Source organism: Anopheles arabiensis, chromosome 3, assembly GCF_016920715.1.
Source record: "Anopheles arabiensis isolate DONGOLA chromosome 3, AaraD3, whole genome shotgun sequence".
In the NCBI taxonomy this organism is placed as follows: Eukaryota; Metazoa; Arthropoda; class Insecta; order Diptera; family Culicidae; genus Anopheles; species Anopheles arabiensis.
The window spans coordinates 74,351,753-74,374,239 of record NC_053518.1 but is presented as its reverse complement, the minus strand read 5'-3'; the positions used below and the strand labels follow the sequence as shown (position 1 = coordinate 74,374,239).

General features: G+C 42.5%; 1 protein-coding gene and 1 long non-coding RNA gene across 4 annotated transcripts in view; one reads left to right on the top strand and one right to left on the bottom strand.

The window, feature by feature from the left end:
* The window catches only part of LOC120899632 (zinc finger protein 397-like), a 28,496-nt gene extending 7,660 nt beyond the window's left edge, over positions 1 to 20,836 (bottom strand). The window contains exons 1-4 of one of the 3 annotated variants that reach the window (XM_040305703.1): positions 20,478 to 20,836; positions 20,057 to 20,224; positions 17,497 to 17,557; positions 16,514 to 17,418 (exon numbers count right to left, since the gene is read on the bottom strand). In XM_040305703.1, coding sequence (XP_040161637.1) covers positions 16,687 to 17,418; positions 17,497 to 17,557; positions 20,057 to 20,224; positions 20,478 to 20,500 — 984 coding nt within the window. In that variant the 5' untranslated portion in view covers positions 20,501 to 20,836 and the 3' untranslated portion in view covers positions 16,514 to 16,686. Of the gene's footprint in view, positions 1 to 16,513; positions 17,419 to 17,496; positions 17,558 to 20,056; positions 20,225 to 20,477 lie in introns of those variants that run through there. The other 2 variants (XM_040305705.1, XM_040305701.1) reach the window with 2 other exon arrangements.
* LOC120899639 lies at positions 13,424 to 22,090 on the top strand. The gene is made up of 4 exons (XR_005739078.1): positions 13,424 to 13,556; positions 20,832 to 21,267; positions 21,363 to 21,619; positions 21,702 to 22,090. It is a non-coding gene; the product is annotated as an uncharacterized LOC120899639 (long non-coding RNA).
* Positions 22,091 to 22,487: the final 397 nt, after the last annotated feature.

Here is a 22,487-nt window from a genome sequence, read left to right as displayed (position 1 = left end):
GCAGGACAACAGCGAAGGTGTGTGAGGCGTACACCCGACTCAAACGCGAAGCGACGAATCAATGCAACGAAGACGAAGTACCTGCTTACCGGTGACCCAGACCATCTGGGAAGCAGTGTATTAGTTGAAGGCGACAATCTCGAGGTAGTAAAGGAGTTTTGCTATCTCGGGACGGTCGTTACTTCGGACAACGACATCAGCAGCGAAATCCGGAGACGCATTGTTCAGGGGAATCGGGCATACTATGGGCTTCAAAGACTGCTGAGATCCAGAAGACTTCAAGCCCGCACGAAATGTGATATATATCGTACATTGATTCGCCCGGTGGTCCTCTATGGACACGAGTCCTGGACCATCCTTCTCCTCCACGCTCCATGCTCGAACCACGAGCTTGCTGAGCTGTACGGCGAACCGAGCATCCTGACGGTGGCGAAGGCTGGCAGGATACGATGGCTGGGACATGTCATGATGATGCCGGACTCATGCCCCACCAAGAAAGTGTTCGACAGCGATCTCCAGTTCGGCATAAGGCGCAGGGGAACACAGCGAACTCTATGGCTGGACCAGGTGAAGTGAGACCTGACGGAGATCCGGTGTCTGCAGAGAGAGAGAGAGAGAGAGAGAGAGAGAGAGCAAGAGAGAGAGAAAGAGAGAGAGAGAGAGAGAGAGAGAGAGAGAGAGAGAAATGATCACTCCGGCAGTTCAAGACAATCAGGATACTCCGATAAAGATACAGCTCAAAATATCCGCAAGGCATTGAGCAACATATCTTGGCAGGTGGTCTAGCGTTACTGCTTACGGGCGTTTCCATCCATCATCACATTAACGATTAAAGAGGTATCCGAGTCAATACACGAAACTCCTTATCCTTATCCCGTGAAGTTTTCAATTTCCCACGGGGATTCACGTGATCGTTGAGTGATATTTCGTTTATATAACAGGAACCGTTTATGGGAAGCGATTCTTTACATCGTGTGAGATGATTTATTTGATTTATTTCGATAGTGCATCTATGAAAAGTTGAAGTTTCGGAAGGAATAGCAATACTCCGTAAATGTTAAGTTGTTATTTATCAAAAAGAAAAAATCAGTTTATTATCAGCATATCGAATTCATGGGCATATTGAACGAACATCAAATGTGTAAAAACCCGCGCTAAAAATATACGTAAGGAAATTAACTCAGTTGTACTCAGAACCTCACACATTTTTCTGGGGATATTAGCTACGGTTTGCAGTGTTTCCAATACTCCGCATTTTCAGATGTTTGGTTGTACAGTACTTGAAGAGACCGTACAAACTCTACCTGTCTAAAGCAGACTTCACTCTCAGGATACAATTTTGGTGTTTCATTCAGAAAAGACCGCAGTTCTGCCATAATTTTGCGCACTTTCTTATCCTCATGAGAACTGAGCATCCGATTGTAGTACAAATGTTTTGTCATGTTTTCAGAATTGATTACATCACTACCTTCCACAAGAACTTTCCAAGTAGGATAATTGAACGTACATGCTTCACATGTGCATTGGAAGCTGTACATGAATGTTATTTGTTATTTTTTGTTATTTATTAATTAAAATTCAACGGACCGCAAGTGGCCCACTTGAAGCGAATTAATTTACATTCATTCATTATAACATAGTCACATTTCGGTCATTCATTTATCACGCTTAGTCTTAAGTAACATAATTAACATGTAAAAGGTCGCACGACACGAATACTATTTAACAATGCGGTGCGCGACATGTCAGATTGATGACGATCACAAATAACATTAAACTCACGGCACATACGAATAAACGGATCAGAGGAGCCAAAGCGAGTGCGGCGTTCCTCCACGTCAAGGAGCGATCTAGCTCGGAGCGATCTCGGCGGGACATACATGTTGAGCCTCGAAAGAAGCGCGGGCGAGTCGATCCGATCGTCAAGAAGTCCCGCGACAAACAGCCTCTGAGCGTTGCAGTTACGCTGCTTCAGCGTCTCGATGCCAAGCAACGCACAGCGTCCCTCATAGTCAAGTTGGACACTCCAGGAGCGCAAAGCGAACCGCGTGAATTTGCGCTGGATCGACTCTAAACGAGCTAGGGGGCGAGCAGCTGTAGGCCACCATACTACTGAAGCGTATTCTAACAATGACAACATTGATTGCCTTATTTCTCGTTCATGCAATGTATGACCCGCTCTGAAACAAATGAAATTATTAGTATGATGAAGAGTGTCCATTTCTTCTATTGATTTCACTTACTCATAGCAATCGAAAAGTTGACTTCCTTCGAGAACTGGACGGACGACGAAAACGGCACACCGTCCATCGGGCAAAGTGATGCGTTGCACGTTGGGAGCACAGGAATTGTTCAGCATGCTAATCAATGGGTAGCAACCCACTGCAAATGATTCATCTTCGTATTCCTTCACCTTGTACGCATTAAAGGACAACAATTTTCTGTTACATTCCACGATTTGCAAATATCGCAAGATCAAATCTAGTAAAACCTTGTTTGTTGCTGGGTTTGCCGCACATACCGGTCCCATCTCTGTTCTTTCCAGAATAAGGGTATGTAGGATGGTAGCATTGAAGATGAACATTGCAACCCAAATGCTGTCTCGCCGTTCTTGGTTAGTGGTTAACACGTGCACCGTGTTGAAAATGTCCTGTTGCGTTGCTTTATTCCAATCCATCGTAAACCCGTTAACATTGGATTCATCCAGTGCATCGAGATGATCCTTCAATGCCTCTGGATTATTATCGAAGGTGGCGATCGCAATGGCAATCATGCGAATAGCAATCAAGGGAACTTCTTCGAAAACTTCCCACAAGTCTCGTAAAAGCCCGCACTCATATCGATGATACTTGTTGTACGCTTTACTCAGACATTCCTCCGAACAGTACATGGCCATTGTACATCTTTCGCACGGAATCAATGTGAATGGTCGTTCGCCATGGCAAAAATCACACCGAACATATCGGAAGGAATCCTTCAGCACGGTAACGAACGGCCTTTCGATCATCACGACATCGCCCACCTTCAGCTTACGAGTGGCAACCACATGCCGTCCATATTCTTCGTTTTTGCGCAGTTCCAGACAGTTGGCAACTTGCGGCGCATTCTCCTTGGCCGCATAGCTTAGCTCGGGCTCTTCCACCACATCCGGAGAAACCTTGCTCAATGAAGCATTCTTGTTCCGAGCCTTTGCCAAAGCATTTTTGGCATCTTTTTCGCGTTGATTCAACTTTTCTCCAGAATAGTTTGACTCACGAGCAAGCCGAATGTTCTTCAGACATTCTTCAAAGCGTTGCATCTTCAGACAAATGTTTGAGCGATTTGCATAAGCCAAAGACCTTTCTGTCGATCCTTTTTCGGAAAAGGCGATGCTCTCATTGTACAGCTTGATCGCCTCGATGTAGCGTTTCACGTTCGGGTGAAACATTTTATTTCCTTCGGACCGTAGCTGAGTCGCTTTTGCATTGTCCTTTAAATCGTTGCGCAAGTTCAATTGTTCACGAACTGAATTCTTACGAATCCACTCTCCAATTTTGGGGACCAGGAGCTCGACAGTCTCTTTAGCACTTAGATTGTTAAGTTTTGCTTGTAATATACGGGGTTTAAGGAATGTATCGTACATTTTTTCAAACAACACATGCTTATATTTTGCTCTCCATGTCACAGACTGTGTTTCGTAAAACATGTCCAAGCCTTCATAAAATACTGTATTAGCTTCCTCCATTCTTTAAGCCAACAGAAGACAAACAGAAAAAAACTGAATACTGCCACTAAATAAAACAAATGCGCTCTGGTTAGTAATTGAAACTTGGTAAGTCACTCAAGCGTTCTGTTCCTCAAGAAGCATGCGAATCGAACACGTTTCTTTGAACTCGCACAAAAGAATGTTCTTTGTGGTGGAATTATCCGTTAACGTTTGGAAAGCTACGCGATCCGATCCGCACACCCAGTAGACAATCTGAACAGCAACGTTAACCGTCATGTGTACAACCGCCTACCCGGGTAAGTTTCGTATCTTTATTCCAAAATAACTTTGGATGAAAAATCGTATCGACTTCAAATTTTAAAAATGCCTCAGAACTCAGAGATGTTTTCTACCCAAGTGCAAATAATAAAAAAAAGCAAAAATGTTTAAATATTTTTTTTAAATTATTTAAGTTTATATAAATAATTTACCCATGTAGGCCATACATTTTGTATGGAAGAATCATGTTTTTCGTGGTAAAATTAAAATAAAATGGTACATATTTTGAATTACTTAGATTTGAATTAAAATTGTCTTATAGGGTCACAATAATGTTTTATAACATATTGTTGTAAAATTAGAATTTTACAAATCCTATGAATATTTTTTTCAATCAAAAATGTGCTGCAACTCCAACACCCCAACCGGCCTTGCCACATGTTTTGAGAGGATACTTATGTCTTTTTTTGTTTCAAATGTTGTATTACAGTTGTTGGAATGTAAGGGTTATGAAACGGTCATTTTGAATTGTTTGCGGTTGTTTTGTCAGTTGGGAATTAAAAGTTAAATGTATTTTCTGGCAGCACTGCCGATCGACAATTTGTGATTAAGTATGTGTGCGAATAAAGCGGCACTAGCGCATGAAACTCGATACGAGCCGGACGTGTTCTTTACTTTGTCTCCTTTGGCGATCGAAGACGACACAACAAAACACAACGTAGGGCGTAGAGGCGTCAAGGGGGAAAGGAACCAACAAACCATGTTCCAGAACGCAACATTGGTGCCGTGATGGTCTAATATTTGCGGTTTGGTTTGACTGGTTAAAGTGAAGAACTTTGTGTGATTTCTTTTGGAAAAAATCGCGTAACGCGTGTGAAATCTGAAAGTTCCGTATCGAGCGTTGGTGGATTTCTGAATAAGAAAAAATCGCGAAAGCGTGAGAAATCATTGTGCTAGTGGGTGTTCTTTGCGTGTGTATGCATTTTGTGTCGCGTATTAGAAATGTCGGTTAGTGAAGATTTTGCCGGTTTCTCTGACGCGTCGGGTTCGAACAATACAATGCAATACACACAAGCAGAAGATCTGGATATGATTATCCTAAAGCGCGAGCGCGACCGAGTCGTGCAATCGTTGACAAGAATCGACACGTTTTTGGCGCAGTACAAAGAGAGTGATTTCCCAGAATTGACGCCTCGTCTCGATCTATTGAACGAGCGTTGGAGGGAGTTTAAGGCTTTGGCTCGAAATATTGGCGCAAAAGATTACAGTGAAGATAACGATGTGCTTTATGGTGAGATCGAAGACAAAGTCATGCTGTTGAAAGGAAAATTATTGGGAAAGCTGCGGGCTGGAGCGGAGATACCGAGTGTGAAACAGGAGCGCGTGTGCGATGATTATAATAGTGTTCGTTTGCCTCAGTTGACGCTTCCTCAATTTTCCGGAAAATATGACGAATGGCTCCCGTATCACGACATGTTTGTTGTTACTGTTCATGAGAACGAGAAATTGTCGCAGGTTGAAAAGATGCTTTATTTGAAGGGTTCTCTGAAAGGTGAAGCGCTGAAAGTGGTGGATACTTTGCAAGCCTGCAATTCGAATTATGATGTGGCTTGGGATGCTTTGAAAAAGCGATATTCTAACGAATATATTTTGAAAAAGCGTCATGTTAACGCGATGCTACAATGGCCACGGATGAAAGTCATGAACACGGTGGGTATTCATGGGCTTATCGATTGTTTCGAAAGGAACTTAAAAATTCTAAAGCAGATAGATGAAGTGACCGAACAGTGGGGATGTTTGATTATTCAGATAATCATTTCGAAGTTGGACGAAAGCACCCAACAAAAGTGGGAAAGGCACGTTGAAGAAAGTGAGCAAAAAACGGTGACGGATTTGTTTAACTTTTTGCGCACACAGACGCGCATAATGGACGCGTTTGCAGTGGATAGGCCAATGGCGGCGGGCAAATCTACAAGTGAACGTCGTGTTGCGTCTAATGTGGCTGCAGAAGCAAAGTGCGCAAAATGTGATGGATCGCACATGGTGGAAAATTGTGACTCGTTTCGGAGTTTAACGTTGCCGCATCGTCGTGAAGTGGTTGAAGCTAAGAAGCTTTGCCTTAATTGTTTGAGGCAAGGGCATTTTCAAGCCAAGTGTTGGTCACGTGCGCGATGCAATATTTGCAATCGTAAACATCATTCCCTTCTACACGGTGAAAATGTAAGTGAAACGATCGGTCCGTCGGTTCGTGAAGAACTTCCATCTACCAGTGGCACGCAAAATGTGGTGGTGAACGCGTCATCGAACAGAGAGTGCACTTCTGTGTTATTATCAACGGCGATAGTGAGTGTGCGTGCGTGTGGTAACAAATGGTTGTCAGCAAGAGCATTGATCGATAGTGGGTCTCAGGTGAACCTGATGACAAAGGGCTTGGCTGCGCGGCTTAAGTTACCGCAGTACGAAAGTAAAACGGCATTATCGGGAGTTGGACATTCGAAAGTGGACATAACGACGTCGGTAACGACTGTCATACGTTCCAAAAGTTGTAACTATCAAGAACGTATGCAGTTTCTAGTGTTGCCGAGAATTTCTAGCTACAGGCCGGTAACTGGAAATCAAATTAGCAGGCAGAATCTCCCGATGAATTTTGTGCTCGCGGATCCTAATTTCGATAGTGATGCTGAAGTGGATTTATTGTTGGGCTCCGAATTTTACGCGACTTTTTTGAAACCGGACAACCGTGGTAAAATTAGGCTCGAGCTACCAGCGCTCCCAACATTTATTAGCACTGTTTTTGGATGGGTTGCAACTGGGAAAGTTCCGCTGGCTTCTGAAGGTAGCAATTATGTTACTTGTGGCACGTGTACTAGGTTGGACGATTTAATTGAGCGGTTTTGGATTATTGAAGAAATACGTGAGCCGCTTCAACATAGTCAGGAAGAAAGGGATTGCGAAGCACATTTTGTGCAAACTCATCAGCGGGATAGTGAAGGGAGATATATAGTGAAGCTGCCATTTAAGTGTGACTTACAGAACCAATTGGGACCGTCCGGTGCGATAGCGAGAAAACGGTTCTTGCAGTTAGAACGACGTTTCAATCGGGACCCATGGTTGAAACAAAAGTATACGGCGGTTATCAACGACTACATCGACAAAGGGATTTTAGTCAAGGTGGCTGCGAACCCTGATTCTGCGGAAGCTCATGGTCATTATTTCTTACCGCATCATCCGGTAATCAAGGCGTCCAGTACCAGTACAAAGGTACGACCTGTGTTTGATGGATCGGCCTCTACCGACGGTGGTAAGTCTCTTAATGATTTGTTAATGACTGGTCCTGTGATTCAGGAGAACTTGTTGGCGTTGTTGCTGAAATTTCGGATGAGGAGCGTGGCATTAGTGGCAGACATAAAACAGATGTATCTGCAAGTCAAGGTGCATCCCGACGACACTCGTTTTCAACGTGTCGAGGCTCATCTGTTGAGTCCATCGAAGTCTACGAGTTGCAGCGGATCACATTTGGACTTGCACCGTCCTCCTTTCTGGCCATTCGAGTACTGCAGCAATTGGCAATTGATGAAGGGGAAAACTTTCCCTTGGCGAGACAGGCGTTGTTAGAGGACTTCTATGTCGATGACTACATTGGTGGTGCCTCTAGCGAAGAAGAAGCAGTTAGGTTGCAAGCTGAGCTGACGCTATTGTTGAGAAAGGGCGGATTTCATCTAACTAAATGGAATTCTAACAAACCAGATGTTTTATCTAGCGTTTCAGCGGAAGACAGAGCAACATCCAACGTTAAAATGTTTGAAGTTCCAGAGGAGCCAATAAAAACTCTAGGTATCGCGTGGCTACCAGAATCGGACCAACTGTACATAGACTCGAACATTCAGATGAACAACGAGAGCTGGTCCCGTAGAAAGGTTTACTCTTTGGTAGCACGTATATACGACCCTTTGGGGCTGGTGGCTCCTATGACATCTTGGGCCAAGATAAATATGCAATCGTTGTGGTTAGCAACTGATGACTGGGATGAAGAAATACCGGCTGTCATGCAAGAACGATGGTATGCTTTTCAATCACAACTCGGGTTGCTGAAGGAGGTTAAGTTTTCGCGCCATGCTGTTGTGCATAATCCGGTTGCTGTTCAACTACATTGCTTTTCCGATGCATCTGAAGCGGCTTATGGGGCATGCGTGTATGTTAGAACGATTGGTAGCAGCGGGGAAGTGGTAGTTGAGTTGCTTGCTGCAAAGTCTCGTCCTGCGCCGTTGAAAAGAGTCAGTTTGGCCCGGTTAGAACTTTGTGGAGCATTACTGGCAGCAAGGTTGCAGAAAGTGGTACGCCAAGCGTTGAGAATTCCAGACGTGGAAACCTTTATGTGGACTGATGCGACAATCGTGTTGCATTGGATTCGAGCACCATCCCATTCTTGGGCTACGTACGTAGCGAATAGGGTATCCGAAATTCAGGAATTGACGCATGGCTACAAATGGATGCACGTAAAGGGCGTTGACAATCCTGCCGATATTGTATCGCGTGGAGCTATGCCGAACGAGCTGTTAGCATCGAAGCTGTGGTTCCATGGTCCCGGGTGGTTACAACTATCAGAGGAAGAATGGAAGAAGAATGCCAGCGGTGTGTTGGCAATTCCCGAGGAGGAGTTATTGGAACGAAGGAAGAGCTCATTGGTGGCCGCAGTAAGTAGCGAGAGCGATGATTGGTGTGATAGGTTTTCCAACTATGACAAATTACTGCGGATCACTGCGTATTGTATGAGATTTATTCGTTGTTGCCAACGAAAGCTGGATCCTAAACACAAAGGTGTTTTGTTGGTGAGCGAGCTAGCAGAGGCGAAAATTCGACTGGTGAAAAGAGAACAACGGATATACTTTGCGGCTGAGATCAAGGAGTTGTCTGCTGGACAAACGGTACGTCCCAAATCATCACTGAAGACATTAGGAGCTTTTTTGGACGGTGATGGTTTGCTCCGAGTTGGTGGCCGCTTGCATCGCGCTAAAGCCATGCAAGTTTGTAGCAGATTTCCGTTGGCGCTACCCAAGAAGTCACGATTTACTAGGCTAATGGCAGAATATTATCATCGATTGGCACTTCATGGTGGGCCAACTGCAACATTGAGCGCACTCAGGAGAGAATTTTGGCCAATTCAAGGACGATCTTTGGTCAATAGTGTTTGCAGAGGCTGTCTGGTATGCTTCAGGATGAATCCCGTGTTAGTTCAACAACCACCAGGACAGCTACCCGTGTCGCGTGCTATGCCAGCTCGACCATTTTCGATCGTAGGGGTTGATTTCTGTGGACCCATTTACTTGAAGCCGGTGCATCGCCGAGCAGCAGCTGAAAAAGCATATATTTCAATCTTTGTGTGTTTTTCAGTAAAGGCTGTTCACATCGAGCTTGTGGAGTCTCTATCAACTCATGCATTTCTAGCGGCGTTTCGTCGGTTCGTGGCAAGACGGGGTTTGCCCAGCGAGGTCTATTCCGACAACGGTCTCAACTTCCAAGGAGCGAGTAAGGTGATCGATGACTTCTACACGTTGATGAACAGCGATTCGGCGGTGGAGGATATATCGAGGTATGCTGTTGGCGCTGGCATTAAGTGGCACTTCATCCCACCCCATGCACCGAACTTTGGCGGCCTTTGGGAGGCAGCGGTAAAAGCGGCAAAACGCGTCCTACTGAAGGTTGTTGGTGATCGGCAGCTGGCGTTTGGGGAGATGTCGACGGTACTGGCACAAGTGGAAGCTCAACTCAACAGCAGACCGCTTACACCGTTGTCGGAGGATCCGGAAGAACTTGATGTATTGACGCCGGGGCATTTTCTAATCGGTGCGAACGCGCGGTTCCAGAACGCAACAACAGTGTAACAATATTTTGAAATTAACACTGAAATAATCTCTTTTAAAATGATACTAACCACTACAAGAATAGAATTGGCTGAAAGTTAACACACACATTCATACTTTTGTCATAGTGTTACTGCCGAATAGGGATAGGTGTTTTGAAGCGCACCAATGGCTCCGAAGTCGGCTCGGCACCCACGGCTCCAGAGCCGGATCCACACCAACAGCTCCGGAGCCGAGTCCGCATCAACAGTCCCAGAGCCAGCGACGAATCAATGGCTCCGGAGCCGGCGGTGAATCAACGGCTTCGGACCAACAGCTCTGGACTAACGTTTCAATAGGGACGGCATTGTATGATAGCGTAAAAAACGAATCTATCTTCTCGCAAGTGTAGAAGCTAACACCCGATGTGATTGTGTGATTGTGTGAACAATGTTCAACACTTATCGATTTTTGTATAGATTCCTTTCAACATTATTTACTCAGCTAATTATGGATCTTCCCGATTGAAACTTTATTGAACATGATTTTTTTGGTAAAAAAGCCGGTCTGCAAAAACTGCCTCCAGAGCCGTGAGCGCGGAGTCGTTGGTGCGGAGTCGGTTTCGGAGTAACTGGAGCGGATTCAGCTTCGGAGCCGTGGGTGTGGAGCCGGCTCCGTTGGGTTGGAGTGGAGGAGGTTCCGAAGTTGTCTGGAGCCGGTCGGAGCCGGTTTTTAATAAAACATCATGAGCATATTTTATAGATCGTCAACATATATTTTTATACAACAAGCAAAACAATTGAAAAATGTATATAACTTTTGAAAGAAACGTAAGTAAAACTTAGAAAAAGACTGTTACTACGGCGAACGGGTCTGTGGGCCACGCGAAGGATGCGGCCTTGTAAGTCAAACCCGCTTGGGTGACAGCGATCTTCTCAACCGTTCAACACCAATAATTAACCTTCCCGCTAGTTGCTCTCTCAAGTAATTTGAGGAGCCTATGCCGCAGAAGGGGGTGAAGAGGGATGAGAGATTTCTTTCTGATCCGAATATGCAAAATTAAAAAAGAGGTTTCCTAGAGTTGCAAAATCAGAATGATTATTTATTGAAAGTTCGGTCCCTTTTATACCCCCGGAAGCCCATACAATTTTTAGGCTGTTAGTTTATCCTTTCCGAGGATAACCCTACCCGTAAATTTCCGTTAAATGCTTTCTAATCGCCTTGTAATCGCCGGCGAATTGAAGGCGATCAGCAGTGCATTTAGCAGTAATTAAATGCCTTTGAAATATGTCATTGAAAAATTTCGCTTTCAATTTGAAATTTGAAATTGCAACTGTCAAAAGAAAACCTTACAAGCGTCTTCAGCTTTGCGCTGTTGTAGTGTTCCCAGATATGTGGGTGAGATTCGATAGCACGATTTACGTGTTATGTTCTCTTGCGTTAAGCTCTAAGCTATTTCACTTTATTAAATATGGTCTGCATTATTCGGTTGTTAAAGACCAACTCGTTGAAAGGTATTAATATATCAAACTTATTTCGATTTTTTAAAAGGTGTTTTAAAATTTCGCTTTACATAAATTTGGTTTGTTCTAATTATAGCAAGAAAATATTAATTTAAAAAGAAATAAACACAAAAAAGATAATAAAAATTAGGATTTGAACACACGCTTTCTCGGTTCGGAACCAAAAGCGTTGTCACTACTCTAGTTGGCAGTTACATTAGTGAGGGTGCAAAACCAGCATATAAACAAGCTAAGATGGTGGCAAGTTATCTGTTCTCGTTGAATCAAAAAGTTGAAAGATTTCGAAGAGATCCCGTTTCAGCCGTGAAAGTTTCGGTTGAAATCTTTATTCGCCTTCCTAGGCGACTAAGGCTTTAAATGCCTTCTGAATGCCTTCAAAGCCGTTTAATGCTGGTAGGGAATAGTACATAAGTGTACGTACGCGTGAGTGCCGCATGTTAGTGTTTGTGACGCATTTTTATTACGCTTTTACACGTAGCGTTCCCGGTTTCTAGATTAAGGTGATCGCGCACCACGCGAAATTACAGTTTGAGACATTTTGAATAATCGCACGCGTAACAAAGACTAATCATCCACTTAAAACATGCGTCCTGGCCAGTTATGGTGGTAGAGTTAGAACATATTTTTGATTGAAAAAAATCTTGATAGAATTTTTAAAATTCTAATTTTCCTACGATATGTTATAGAACATTATTATGAACCTATAAGATAGTTTTCGATCAAATCTAATAGCGCGTGGCCACGGAGCTGAAAAAATTTTTCAACTTTGTCAAAATTGCTTGTCAACTGCAAAAAAGAGCTTTTCTCGTGGCCGCACTAAAAACATACACAAGAGCGACAAAAAGCTCCAACATCTGAATATCATCGATATTTTGTTTAAGAAGCACTATCTAGGTACATAAATCAATTAGAATCATGCATTTTAGCATTATTATCATAACAATGGGTCACAACTGCGCCAAATAGCAGTTTGTTTACGCTTTTTCACGAACGTCAAATGTTATCACTTTTTGTCAACTTTTGTCAACTTTTTTTCCTGGCTACTCCAGGTTACAAAATTTTGACAAAAGCTCAAAAAAGTGACACATTTTGAAAAATTTGTCAGCATTTTGTCACTCCCATGGCCTTTCGCTTTAACAAGTAATTCAAAAGATATACGCTGTTAACCACGAAAAACATAATTGATCCATACAAAATGTATGGCCTACCCGGGTAGGCGGTTGTACGATTACGTAAAGTTTTTTGGTCGTACACAAGACGGTTAAACAAGGGTCAAACAAACGATCGTTTAGTTATTTTATAAAAATCAATTAGCGATATTGCAAAATTAAGAAGAATTATTTGTTCTATGATCATTCTGATGATCGTTCTAGCTCACAAAATTTCATATAAAAACCAACATCGTTTAAAAAGTCATGAGATGAAGAAGATGCAACAGGTTTACGAAACGGCTAACATATAAACATATATTTTAATGAATACAAAGTGGTGATATGAATCGGCGCGTGGCCACGAAGGTGACAAAATGTTGAAAAAATTTTCAACTTTGTCAAAATGGCTTGTCATCTGCAAAAATGAGCTTTTCTCGTGGCCGCAACAAAAATTTACACAAAAACCACAAAAGGCTCAAACATCTTAATATCATCGATATTTTGTTTAAGAAGTACTAAATAGGTGCATATATCAATTAGAAACATGCATTTTAGCATTATTAATTATCATAGCAATGGGTCACAACTGCGCCAAATAGCTGTTTGTTTACGCTTTTTCGCGAACGTCAAATGTTTTCACTTGTTGCCAACTTTTGTCAACTTTATTTCCTGGCTGCTCCAGGTTACGACATTTTGATAAAGCTTAAAAAGTGATACAAGCTGATGTTTTGAAAAAAAAATCAGCATTTTGTCACTCCCGTGGCTTTGCGCCTAATAACTTATTGTACAGGTGTGGCTCCGTGGCCTTGCGCCGATTGATTCGTCTTTGGGAAGTTGCAAAAAAAAACGTTACATGGGGAGCTCGAATGCCTCCCAATATGACGTCATCGATGGAATGTGCCACTGCAGCAAAACGTCAAACCACTTCACAAAAATCTATCGATGTGCGTCGATAGAGTAAACAAACCAGAAGCTGGTTCCTGAAATCGAGTAAACATATGGGTGAAAAATTGACCATTAGGTAAATAAATTGTTGCTGAAAGCAATCTGATAACAATATCCCGCTTGGAAACTGCAAGTAAGTATCTATATTAATTCTTACACAAGGAGTTTTCATATGCGGTTGTTTACATTTGTTTCAAATCGAGATTTTTTTTCTTTTTGAAGTGTTTTTTGTGAACATCCAAAACGTTGCAGCCATTTCTTGCATTATTGGTTCTTAATCCATGATGTTAAACGAATTTTTAATTTCATGGTCTGTAATTCAACTTTAACCCAGAAGTTGAATGAAATTCACCCCGAGCCATGGCCAGGTGTCTGTAATGTAACAATCATCATCCATTGAACCACATTGTGCAACCACAAGCAATGCAATAAAAAGGTCAACGGAGGACGAATATGCCTCAAAACGCTTCACGTTTGCGAAAGGTGTCTGTAAAGGATCAATTTTCGGGCCAGAAGTACCTTTGTGGGAAGCAATCTGCGGCAACCACTTCAGGCAAGAGTTGGTTCAGCTGTTGTTCATTTCGGAGGCGCACTTTCTCCTTCAAAGAATGGCAAAAGGACAGACAAATAGGGACAGGATCATGGCAGGGGTTCTTTAGGCTGCTTCTGCCAAGCAATCGGAAGAATTCATTATGGGCATTAATTGATGTGTAAATAGTGGAAACATAATCCCGGGCTACGAGAGTGTGTTTGAGTAGGCCGTGGCGTGGTTCTGGAGATTTCCGTTGGTCCAGAAGGCACACGAAGGTTTTGCTTGTTTGCTGTTTGTGGAACAGAAGTAAGAAGACATTGATCGAAGCAAAGGAGTCAGTAAATTTTTAACAGATTTAAATTCCTGTTCTTCAGTATCAGGAGACGGTAACCAATAGTCGGAAAAAGGTGCTAAGGCAATCACTTAATTTAAAAATCATTAATTAAATTAATTCCCACACTTCACTTTGTCACCTCACTCAGCATTACGGTGTATTTTGTTAATACCAGCAACTACCGGCGGCAATGTACAATGTCACAAAATGAGAAACACACCCCGAAGGCTGAACGCCACCGCGTCTGATCCGGAATCAGTAAGCTCTTTAACGCCAAATCAAAGTGACAAAAACAAACCCACACAGGGATCAGCGAATCGTAACCATCCATGCACGTGGCCTACTAGTCCTTGGTGTTGTGGTCGTCACGTAAGCTGAACAAAGTACTTTTGCATTTTCCTCTTGTCAGTTGATGGTGTTAGAAAAGGGTGAGTGGTTTGGATGTGATGGAAATGAAGATTGTGATAAGCATCTCTGTCCTAGCAAATATCCGGAGGCATATTTCGCATCTATATAGATTTCACAAGGTATTTATTACTTCTTGTAGTCTCCGTATGTATGCGATGCCATAAAAAATGAAGTCAATTATTATCAGAAATGGTTTACTTAGGACAAATCGCGTTTAAAATGTCAATATTAATTAAGATATTAGAGCAAAGAACAATGAGTTGGCCTCTTTTGCGTGGAATTGTTTGGAGCTTAACTCTCAATATTGTCATCAAACCATTTTATGAGATGAGGATGGTTTGCTTTCTGGCTCTATTAATTATTTTACGTGCAAAACTCAGCTATTTCTGTCTAGGGAGAACCACACCAATCAAAAAGGCATGAAAAAGGGCCGCTAACCCTGGCAATGGTTTCAATTACAATGTTCAACGTTCTATTCCCCTAGTATTCCCCGGTCAAAGTTACAGCATAATTGAGTGTAATGATGATAACGAAGGGTTTGATGTTTGACGAAAGCGCCGAGGATTATATGCCACGCCCGAATGGATTTAAGCACGTTCGACATGGTTTACCGTCGTGTAGCTCCGTATTCTGAATCGCCATGACTATTTTCGGAGCATATTAAAATCATCGCTCAACCGTCGCATCACAAATCATTTTGTCACGAGATTCGTTATGCCATTTTCATTATTCAAACGTGTTTCAAACATGCATATATTTTGCAAATGGCGCAGAGCTGGTAAGAGGAAATGTGGAATGATGGGAGATACGGTGTAGGATCAAAGATGGTAGAAATCATTCAGTAAGTTATTCGAATTATTCTTTCAAAGCCAGAGTGTCTTGATAGAGAAGAATGCGTCTTTTAGGAAAATGCTTATAATAATTCGAACTTTACTAGTGAAAAGGGCTGAATGTGATGAAAAAAATCCCCGATAAAATATTTTCATATTGTGTGCAAATCGATAAAACATGAAGCAAACAAGCAGAAAAATAACCATTAACTGCATAAAAAATGGCTTTTTTAAGAACACCCACTTTCGGTTTCCTATTGCCTTCCGATTTTTTTCTATCATGTCCTAAAAAAACACTTCCGATGTGGATCGTTTTGCATGAATAATTTAGGAAATATGGAAAAATAACAACGTCTTTTTTGTGCGAACCAAACTGCGTGGAATAAAAAAAAGTCCGTCATAGCTGAAGGCAAAAACCATTACCAAAAATAATCCGTCGTTGATTTGCTTCTATTGCCAAAGAGCCTTTTTTCGTACCTTGGCCACGGTATAAGCCACAAGCACTAAAATGTGTTGAAAGCGCCTGAGATGTAAATCCTTTTTAAATCCTGAAAATAGAAAGCATCTCAAATGCTGCCACCGCCGTGACTTGAAGCAGCGATGGGAAAGAGCATGTCAAGATTCGCTTCTCAATCTCCGTAACTATTGGCATTGTACTTTCCTGTGCAAACATATTAAAGGTATTTTCGTTGCAGGACAATCTGCCTCTTCAAAATGTTTACTTAACAATCAGTGGAACCACGCTGGGCCAGGAGTAGCCTTCGCAGTGTGGTTCCATCAAATCCTTCCTTTAGGACTGTGGGGCATTGTGGAATGGAACAACAACGTCCCTATTGGTTTGGAGTGACATCAGTTGTTTGCGTAGGTAATTTAGTGAGGGAATGTAAAGTGACTTTGTTCAATAGTGTCACTAAAACAGGAAAATATTCATTTTCGTCATTCGTCAGAGCGTCCGTCAATTTAATATTCCATGTGAAACCATTATTAAGATGACACAGAATCATGTCTGTGAATATATACACACTTTATTTAATTGCACACTTACTCCGAATGCCGTTCCAAAGACACTCACAATAACATTTTCTCAAACACGTTTCTATTTACACTCTGCAAATCAACATTAACACTTGTTGCTTCTCTCACTGCGTCACTATTCCACTTAGCAACACGTAGTTTCGGCCCTAGTTACAGCAAAGGAAGCTGCGTTCAGCTGATGATGGCCAACGGTGCGTTCCCGTTCGTGACACTTTCGATGTTTAACCAGTGCATTGGATTGGACAAAGGTTTTGGAGCAATCGGGACACTTGTGCGGCCGCAGTCCACTGTGAATGAGCGAGTGGCGCAGCAGGTCATACCGCTCCTTGAAGGCCTTCGAGCAAACGGCACACTCATGGGGCCGGTCGTCACTGTGCGTCTTGCGATGGCGTACGAGCACATGCTTTTCGGTAAAAGCTTTTCCACACTGATCACACTCATAGGGTCGTTCGTTCGCGTGACTAAGCACGTGTGTCTTGAGGGCATGCAGCCGAACGAACTGCTTTTCACAGAGACTGCAGCTGTGTGGCCGATCCGACCGATGCAACAGTCGATGGCTGGAGAGAGCGCTGGGTTGCGTGAAGGCTCGTCCACACGTCTCACACCGTAGACTGGGTCCTCTTTGGTCGTGCAGCTTCTTGTGTGCGGACAGTGTGGAGGAAAGTCGGAACGCCTTGGGACAGATGGCACACCGGAAAGGCCTTTCGTCCCCAGGCTGGAGGTTGTTGTCAGTGTGGAGTTGTTTGTCACGTAGACTAGAATCCCTGAAGCACATGTCTGGAGGTGAAATGGAAACGTCATCCTTGTGCAAGATGTCGTTGGGTTCCTCGAACATGTCGCTTGGTACTTCCATCTGCTGAAGGGTGAAAAGGGATTGAAATGATAAACAGATCGGTGGTTGAAGTAGTAAATATGATAAGAGAAGGTTGCATACCTCTAAACAGGACATTGTGTCGGATAACTGGTGGGAATCACGAAGCTCCAACGCTGGAGATCTGAAACACAAACAATATTATTCACAACAACTGATTACAGACATCAAATGCCGTCGGGAAATGGAGTGATTGGAATGAATCTCTATTGGAATATATCTTCAGCATGCAGAATATCTAAACTCAACCGCAAACAAACAGCAAATGTAGCGAACGTAACCCGTCAGCATGGAGGAGACTCTCACTAAGTGCGATGGAATCTCATCTCAGTTTGAACAGTTGGGAGAGCCCTCCAAGTTTGCTTCTGTTTGAGTCCTTTTTGCGTACCCTCCGAAGAGAACAGAGCACTGATTGGTCCATCGTCTGGCAACGCCCCTTTGGAAAAATGTCCTTCGAGGCAAAGCGCAGCAAAGAGAGTCGTTTGTACAAGAGCAGACTCTGAGCGATTTGAACATGGTTGAAGAATTTTCCTATAAATGTGGGGTGCATAATAATAGTGTGTGTGTGAATTAAGCATACACCAAAACGACCACTCTTCTAACCTTTTCGATTGTTTATGGAAATAATTGAGTAAATAATAGCTCATTGAAATGCTGCTAACTATTATCGGTTCTCGTCTGCGACTGGCATTGGACGATTAGGAATAATTTATAATTTATTAATAATTTATTTGTTAAGCATGCATGGCCACAATTATTCGCCATTGATTAGTATAACATATTCCAACCCAAATGGAATCGGTAGATGATATTTATTTAGCACAAAACTTTCCGTCACGGAGCATTTCCCGATTCATAAAGGGTCATGCAAATAAGTTTGATTGGGGAGCTATTCTCACAGATGGATGCAGAGGTTCATAAATCATGCAATATGCCACAACTCCAACGTAAATTCGTGTAATTTCCATTCGTTCAACTGTCTGTGGAGTAGCGAGACCATCTTTTTCACGGATTCTTCCGGACTGTGCCTTTGCAAATAGCGTTAATTAGCAGCGAGTTATTGTTGTCTTTGGGTTATCGTTAAATATGCTCAGGGTTTCCGCTTAAAAAACACGTCTGGCACCGATGGGGAGAATGTTTTTTGCTGCTCCAATATCTCTTAATGTACCGAATCACGTTTGTTTGAGTTTTTGGAAAACTTTGTTAAAGGTAAAGTAGGATTTTTCTTGCTACAAGTATCACGTGGAAGCCTTATGATGTAATTAATGCAATCTGCTTCTTTGGATAATTATGGCGTTGATTTCCGGCCAGCAAAGACTCTTTTATAAATCATGTTGGAGGTTTATACGGCTTCAGAATGCCTTGTGGAAATGGAAAAATGGGAATTTCTTGATTTTCCTTAAATCAAAAGGCAATACGGAAATGAAGTTCTGTTTTCTTCCAATCAAACATCTCAAGTCAAAATCAAACAAATTTCAAATAACAAACAACCGATCCATCAATTTCTATGCACAAATCCGTTCCACATTTCATTCCGGATGATTAATAATGTATGAAACAATGAAACTTTGTCCCGCTTTTCGGATTGTTTCTAGTTTCCCAATCATTTGGGCGCTCATCGGTTGACTTGAGGTCGAGATTGAGAGAAGGAAAGTTACACAAAAGTTGATGCTGTAGCTTGGTGTTGGTGAAGTTAACAAACACAGGAGGATGAGAACGGTTCTACGAATCTGTGGATTGAATGTTTCATTAGACCAAACAACGTGACCAATACAGGAGGGATAAGGAGATAAGGATAAGGGGTGGTTCGGACTAGAAAGTTTTCGTCACACGTGTGTTTGCAGAAAGTGTGAACCTGAAGCCTTTCTGTAAGGAAACCTCTTTTAAGGAACAGATTTTCTAACCTTTGAGGATTACTGTAAAGTCTTTTCAAAAGTAATGAATGAACAAAAGAAGAACCATTTCATATTTCCCATTTTTACAACATATTACACAGTCATGCATGTTTATGGATTCATTTGTTATGTTTCTCCATGATAACTGCGGCGAAATAATCCACTATTTTCCATTCCACAACACTCCATTACGTATTCATATCCGCAAATGAAGCCAATCATGTTCAGTTATAATTTATGTTCGTTGCACACGCTTTCGCAGTAAAAAGTATTTTTCCCGACACACTTTTTTCACCTGAATTGAAAGAGGAGGTTGGCGTATGGAGGACGTTCATATCATATCCCATCCTGACCTGATTGTTGGGATCGTTGAATGGGATGCTGTATTGTGTTGACTTTAAGGAAGCCGTCCAGTATCGACCGAATGGTAGAGACGGGAACCATGTCAACAACCGAAAAGCGAAGGACAAAAGCTTCCTCCACCCATCACAACTACCAGTACAAAGTACAAAGGTTCCAGGAACTCATTTATCGTCTGCTGATCCACACCTGGGTCGGTACGTTTACCAAACAAATAGTTTTCATCGAAAGGAAGTTGAGGCAAGGGTTCGTTGCGTTTGTCGCTGTGAGTATTTATCAACCTCAAATCGTGCGAATGTAATTTCTTAATCCTTGGGAACGACAAAACGCTTGTTTCCACGTAGATTAGGCAGTGTTGGTGTACTCACATGCATTTAGAAGGCTTCCAGGATGAAGATGAATGGATCATTGGTGTGTTGTGGCATTCTGAAGATTCGTCCTCAGCATGTGGAAGTGTTGTGATGAAGCTCGATTCCCTCAGCAGGATTGATTTAATGCCAATGTCTAGCTCCTGGTTCTCCGGGTGGAAATTAAAGCTGAAAAGGACCGTGAATAAAAAAGAAACATTGAGAATTAAGCTGGACCGTTGTGAATCTTCCGAAAGAAATCAATACATAAACTGACTGCATGCCATCGATCCGTGAAAATGTGATCTGTTCGTCATGGAATACATCGGCAAGAATGTTCATTAGGGTCGAGAAATTACGACAAAAGTAAGTCATCAGGGACTTAAAGGCCAATTAGTTGATTCAATACATTAATAGGGAATCTAAAAACTAATCTACTTACATGTCAACGATGTCCCAATCCATTTTAAGTTGTTACTTCCGCTCCGGGATGATAAGAACAGGATGTTTCCAATACCGGAGAGTTGAAGGGAACAATACACGCGACAGAGAAACGTTTTTTTTGAAGAGTCTCTATTTTTTTCGGCAGGTCATATTCACATAAAGTAACACAATTATCCAGGATAACAGATTGAAATGTTCTTCCGGGTTCAATCCAATGGGGAATGTTTGATTCACTACTTGACAAAAAAGCTATATTCTGCTTGATTTAAAGATTCGATGTCAATTGTCCTTTCTTTATCACTTGCCTAGCTACTATGATGCACAGAATACCGTTCTTGGCCTTCACTGACAGGTTCACGTTACTATGGCAACGGGTCCAACTGATGTCAACTCCCCAATCACACCAATGCCATTCGACAGTTCGCGCAAAAGTGAGCCTGGCACAGTTTGACGCCATCGAAGTAGCTCCTTTCCTGGATGGTCCGGTTGAAGGGAAGTTCTTCCACGTACTTCAGTCATTTCCCTGCCCCACGAGGATGGCGTTGCACAAAGTAGAAAATCCGGAGCGAAGGCAGCAAGGTAAACAAATCTAATGCTTATGTGTGCTACGTTACCGCTGAAGCTAGAAAAAGGACGATGGAAAACAGCAGAAAGAGAAGGGATCATTCTGGCATGCCCTTCCACCATACCCCGTCTGTTGGTAAGGCAGGACACACGACACTGATCTGCACATAATCCGCGGACCTGCTGGGACCTTTTCGGAGCGAATTGCGGAACAACGGAAAAGAGTGAGTATAAAAATAAAAAATGGAAAATTGGAAATAGGAAAGCCGACTTCTCACAATATTTTGACTCTTTCTCTCATATCTTTGTTCTCTTTCAGGCTCTCTGGCCAGTTTCGGATCATTTCACGAGGACACGCGCGCGCTGCACATAAGCGATTATTTATTTTCCAAATCAGATTTACAATTCTACGGGAGAACAAGGTGTTTGGTGTGGAGGAAATGGAGTCGTTTGTAATGGTTGTCATTTATCTGAACATGGAGCTCTTCCTATGTACTACCAATGAAATATAATGTGTTGCCGAACTCCTACGCGCTTGTTATCTTCAGGTGAGCTTTACGAAGGTCGACGGAGAAGGTGAGAATGATTACTGATTTAGGAAAATTAGAAGGATTATGTATTTATCTCTTCTGTTCGAACAAAATGGCTCCATAAATAGTGTTGGAGCAGCATGGAGACACGGGTAAGCGTCCTTCTCCTTCTTCCTTGTGTGTCACGGGGAAGAGATTTCCATGGAGCTCTCTATTCGTCATACTTTCGTCATCGTCATAGAGGAATCTGGGGCACTAGAGAGGTCTTCGTGCCAAAGGACAGTGAAAGAATAGGTTATACTTGTAGAAGAGAGATGTCGGTTGAAAGAGATAACGTACCGCGCACGCGAAAAGGAAGCGCATCCTGTTCCGTTTGCCTGACGTCAGTGCCATGCGCAATTGCTAATTGACAAGGACATACGGGAACCAGTACATGATGAGACAACGAAGTGAAATGGAGGAGATCACGTTTATCGGAAAAGCGATTGGCCAAATAATGCCAAGGAAAACACTCTAATCTCTGATTTTCTGATATTCCTTCCCGGGGGTCTCAGCACAGGAGGGGAACATGCACATACAGAACCATGGGAGAGGACTCATGGTTGGTTTGAGAGGGACGAGACTGGCGGTAGAAGGTAGTTTATGTATTTGGTAAAACCTTATTAACCGATTAGTGTGCTATCGGGCAGAGGATTCAATGGCGGAGGTGTTACAAATCGCTTCAACTGATGAGTATCGTTGCTTCAAATCTCATATATTGAGCGATTGTGTGTGGGTATCGATCAATTGTATTGGTGATGGGCGAATATTCATGTAAAAAACACTCATCCGACGTGTTTTGGAGTTCCCTTTGCTATCCTCGTGGAAATATCCAATCAATGGCTAATAGCAAACGCAATCCACCCTGCAAAGCC